At 59.0% G+C, this 5,021-nt stretch overlaps 1 protein-coding gene across 1 annotated transcript; it reads left to right on the top strand.

Moving 5' to 3' along the window:
* The first annotated feature begins 3,038 nt into the window (after positions 1–3,038).
* On the top strand, positions 3,039–5,021 carry MAFG (v-maf avian musculoaponeurotic fibrosarcoma oncogene homolog G). The gene is made up of 3 exons (XM_011996994.1): positions 3,039–3,254; positions 3,376–3,440; positions 3,534–5,021. Exons 2-3 carry the CDS (start codon positions 3,405–3,407, stop codon positions 3,984–3,986), a joined length of 489 nt encoding a protein of 162 aa, XP_011852384.1. The 5' UTR covers positions 3,039–3,254; positions 3,376–3,404; the 3' UTR covers positions 3,987–5,021.

Below are 5,021 nucleotides of genomic sequence, written 5' to 3'. Positions count from 1 at the left end.
ACTTGCTGAGTCATCAGCATGAGGTCACTCGGTGCTTAAGCTGATATCGGAGGGGATTGGAGCGAGGGGCCTCGGGGACTAAAAGGCCGCCAGCGGGAGGTGGGAGGGAGCCTTGGGGATGTGGGAGGGGGCCAGGCCCGGCGCCTTGGGGTGCCTGTTTAAGTGAGCGCCGAGCGATCCAGTTGAAGGCAGGGGTGCTTGAAGAGGAAGTGGGGGTGGCTCGCTGCAGGTGTTCTCCCGGGGTCAAAGGTGAAGCCCCGGGCGGTCCACCCCTTCCCGGGCGGCTCTTTTCCGGCAGCTGGTCCTGGTCCCACGTCTGGAGCAGTTTCCCAAACTGGGAAATAGTTCCCTGAGTGAGGGAGGGGAGGAGCTTCGGTGGGCCGAGCTAGCCAAAGGGGAAGTCAGCTTTCCCTGGGACTGGCCTGGTTGGACAGCCCCTGGCTAGAGATCCAGGCCCTGGGAGACAGAGGGGTGTGTGTACCAAGCCCTGGGTGACAGTGGGTTGGGTGGGGAGGAAGCAGGGGCAGCTCTACCAGGAAACGGCAAGGGAGAGGAAGCAGCCCTGCCTCTCTCCCCAGCTGGCGCTGGAGTCTGGGTTGAGACTGTAGGTGGTGGGAGCTTCAGGGTGCCTAGCCTTGGGGTGCGGCAGATGGGCTGGTGTGGATGGCACAGGGTGGCAGAACGCAGCTTCCAGTCACCCCAGAGTTGCCCCTACCTGAAGTGGGGTCTCAGTGTTGTGTGAAGTTAGCAAAGGGAGTGGCCCTGCTGGGTGTCTGGCCTGGTGCAGGACGCTTAGAAAGTGGCAGCCTGGGGGCGATGTGGCCAGAGCCACCTTTCCTTGGGTGTGTGGAGATTCATGAAGGTAGACTTCCTTTGCCCAGGAGTTTATGGCTGGGTTAGGCCACTTTGTGGTTTACCCTCAGTGATCCTCCCTCTGCATCCCTGTGTGCACACACACACATGCAAACACACACACAGTTCCACTCTCAGTGAGCCCTGGGGCTTATAGATTCCAGATGTTTCAATGCTTCCGCTGACCTTTGACCTAGAGTTTGATGCCCTGGGAAAATTTCGGGGTCCTGGAGGGGCGTTTAGGTGCATCTTCTCAGTCACTTATGCATCAGTGGAAACTAAGTTTTAGATTCTGTTCAAAGAGTGACTTTCATGAACTGAGAGCTTATGGAGCAGAGACCATGACTGCCAGGGAGTTTCGGCCACTGGGCTCTGCAGCCGATGGGGGCTGTCTTTGTTCAGGCACGGGAGTTTCTACTTTAGCCAGAGGAGACGGAGCTCCCAAATCTCTCTCCTTTTCCTGGCTCTCAGTGTGAATGGGTGGACCAGGTACCCTGGCAGGTTGCGGGGCCTTGACCATCTGTGCCTTCTGTGTGAGGTGGGCGTAGCCTTTGCGGGAGCAGAGGGTGCGTGACAGGACCCAGCTCTGGCCAGCCTTGAGGGCTGGAGGAGGACTGGGGTTGGGGCAGCTTCTCCTCAGTCCAGCTCCTGGGATCCCTGCATCGTCCCTCTGAGCCCAGCTCCTGAGGCTGTCTCTGCTCTGCGTGTGTCCGTGTATCCCGGTTTGCCAGAGGCCAGGCCAGGAGCCTGGAAGCACTGGCTGTGCTCAGGCCTGCCCCTCCCCCACCCCAGGCACACCTTTGATTAGGAGGCGATGGGTTGCACTTGTGCTGAGTTCAGGCCTTCTGCGGAGGGCAGAATCTGTCGAGGAGGCACTTTTCCGTGTGATCTCTTCAGGAAGTCACCGCTGTCATTGTGCTTAGCAGCAGGCGTGGGGGCGATGGGGGTGGGAGAAGCTGGGGCCAGGGCAGTGTCTCTGCACCCTGACTCAAGGCTGGGGGCCTGCCAGATGTGTAGGAAAGAGCTCCTGTGGGCCTTCTGACCTCCAGCTCAGGTCTTCCCCATCCTTTATTTGGAAGAATCCAGTGGCTGGAGTCTTGGGACCTTGCTTCTGAGCTGGCTTGACTGTGGAGAGGGGTCTCTGGCCTCCCCTCCCTGCTCTGGGCTTGCAGCCTCACGTCCTGGTCCAAGGCTGGGTGAGGTGGAGTCTTGACCCTGGTGAGAGTAAGAAGCCCCCCAGCCCATAATTTCCTGAAATGCTCCTGGCTGCTCTGGAGGAGACTCAAACCTGGAAAGTGGGGGATGGAGCATGGGGTGGGGTCCATGCCCAAGGGTCTGGTGGGAGCTGGACTGAGCTGGGAATCCCAGATGGGTTTCTGGGATGAGGTGCACAGAAATATCCGTAGCAAGAACGTGAGAGCGGAGTGCTAGAGGGACCCGAGTGGGTGAGAGTTGATTGTTTAGTCCAGCCTCCCCAGCACTTTTGTTTTTGCTCCCTGACCCTGTGGGAATTGACCCGGGGCAGGGACCAGAGAGCAGGCTGCCACTCGGAGGGGCTGACTCCACCAGCCTTCAGTTGGGCAGGCCCCAGGGTGGCTCACTGTGGGAGCCCTTGTGAAATACCCTGGATGGGGTGGGGCAGGGGCTGCTTCCTGCAACCCAAAGCCACAGGATGGTTACTCCATCAGTGGAGGAGGCAGACTGGGAGGGCCGGAGGGGCCTCGGGCCAGGCTCCTCCCAGCTGATGGCCTGCCACCTGGAAGGTGGGGGAACTCCCTGGTCAGTCCTGCCAACAGACCAAAGCTAGATGGACGGCCCACCCTCAGCTTCTCAAAGTTAGGAGACTGGGAGACTCGGGGTTCCCTACAGCCTCCTCTCTGGGTAGGTCCCCAGTGGGGCCCCTGTGCACCCAGGGAGCAGGGGGCTTTGTCCCAGGCCAGCTCAGGGGAGGTGGTTGTAGGAGGTTGGACCCTGGAAGATGCACGCACAGGGTCACTGGCTGGCCCTCACCTGCTATTGGTCAGGCTGGCCTTTCTGGCCCCCAGCAGCTCGGCTGCGGCTCTCCTGGGGCGCTGTTGGCTGGCGGGCCCAGGGAGTGCGGGCGCGGCGGGGGAGCGGGAGGCAATGTGCTGAGTCAGCGTGACTCGCCAGGAACAGCCGTGCTCTGGGGCAGTGCTGGGGTTATTTTTAAAGCTCCCGGCTTCCTTCTAGGCCTGCCTCTCCCGCGTCTTATTCCTTCTAATCTCTCCCCCGCCCCTTGTCTTGCGCCTGCCTCCCTAACAGCCTTCAGTTCCCCTTCTCCCATCAGACCTTCCTGACCTCCCACCTGGTTCTCTGAGAGTAGGGTGGACAGGAAGCAGCTCAGCCTAGCCTGGGAGAGGCCAAGGGCTGCCTCCGATCAGGTATTGGGGGCTGGGCACCTGGGCAGCAGGCTGGGGTGGGCTGTGCAGCAAGGGCTCTGTGAACTGGGGTGGGGGGCGAGGGTGGTCTCCAGGGTACTGACCTCTGCTCCATGTCTTGTAGAGAGCACCTGCTCGCTGTGCCCCCGGGTTATGACGACCCCCAATAAAGGAAACAAGGCCTTGAAGGTGAGTGGGCAGGGACAGGAGCCTTCAGGCCCGGGGTTGGGGGGCACAGTGGGCATGCCCGCTTGGCCTGTGACCCTGTGCCCTGTGCCCCAGGTGAAGCGGGAGCCGGGTGAGAATGGCACCAGCCTGACGGATGAGGAGCTGGTGACCATGTCGGTGCGGGAGCTGAACCAGCACCTGCGTGGCCTGTCCAAGGAGGAGATCGTCCAGCTGAAGCAGCGCCGGCGCACGCTCAAGAACCGCGGCTACGCTGCCAGCTGCCGCGTGAAGCGGGTGACGCAGAAGGAGGAGCTGGAGAAGCAAAAGGCGGAGCTGCAGCAGGAGGTGGAGAAGCTGGCCTCGGAGAATGCCAGCATGAAGCTGGAGCTCGACGCACTGCGCTCCAAGTACGAGGCGCTGCAGACCTTCGCCCGGACGGTGGCCCGCAGCCCTGTGGCGCCAGCCCGGGGCCCCCTTGCCGCCGGCCTGGGGCCCCTCGTCCCAGGCAAGGTGGCCGCCACCAGCGTCATCACAATAGTAAAGTCCAAGACGGATGCCCGATCGTAGGGACGCGCGTCTGCCCAGGCGGGTCTTTGCAGGGCCACTAGGCACATGGCGAATTCGGCTGCCCTGTCCCTCTGTTTCCTTCTCTTCTCTTTCCTCCCTCTCTTCCCCGCCCTTCTCTCTTCCCTGCAAAGCACAACCTGTACCCCAGGGGCGCCGGGCTGAGCCCCTTTGATCTCGTCATTGTCGTCGTGTGTTTTGTATGTTGGGATTGGTCAGTTCGGCGGTGACGTGGGGTCGCGCCAACCCCTTTTGTACCAGGGCCATGCAGTCTTGGAGTCCAGAGTTGGTGCTGTGGGAATGGACTTGAGAGAGTTGCGGGAGAGAGAAGGAGAAGGCACGCTGGGCCTCACGTGTCCCCGAGCAGTGAGGGTTCCAGTGTGCCCTCCACTCTCGAGTGGCCACAGGCTTGTGGGCTGGTAAGGATTCACTCTCTTTAGCCCCAGGAGGGCAGCTCAGCTTAGCCCAGCACAAAGAGATGGGCTCTGCTCTGAGAGTAGGGCGGCCTTGAAGGCCCTGATGGGTGGACCACCAGCCTGGGCACAGTGGTGCTGGGGGCGTGCAGTTGGGGCCAAGGGCTGTGCGCTCAGGCCTGACCCGTTGCACTGAACAAGACCAAATCGCTGGCTGTGCACTTACGTGAGGGTGAGTCCAGTGTGCCCTGCGATGGGTCCCGTGTCACTGTTTACATGACCTATTTGTGTGGTTATATAGCCCTTTATTTAAAAGAGAGAAGTTCCTTTTACAAAGTTATTAAATTAATTATATGTTTAAAAGTTAAAGAAAAAAAGAGCTGCAGAGTATTTATAAAACTGTCTTTTAGAAAAAAAAAAAACAAGCAAGAAGACCATTTGACCATATAAATGGAAAAGGGAAGAAAGTATAATAGAAACTTTGCTAGTTAAAAAAAAAAGAAAAAAAAAAACAAAAAAAATCCCTTTCTTGTAAACTTACGGACAACTCTTTGTGGCTGTTGGAGTTTAGTTTTTATATACACAGAGTTATCAGACATTATTTATAAAACTTAGTTTAAAAAAA

Source organism: Mandrillus leucophaeus, unplaced genomic scaffold (assembly GCF_000951045.1).
Source record: "Mandrillus leucophaeus isolate KB7577 unplaced genomic scaffold, Mleu.le_1.0 Scaffold1, whole genome shotgun sequence".
Classification (NCBI taxonomy): domain Eukaryota; kingdom Metazoa; phylum Chordata; class Mammalia; order Primates; family Cercopithecidae; genus Mandrillus; species Mandrillus leucophaeus.
The sequence above is the reverse complement of the archived record's forward strand: the minus strand, read 5'-3'. Positions and strand labels throughout refer to the sequence as shown.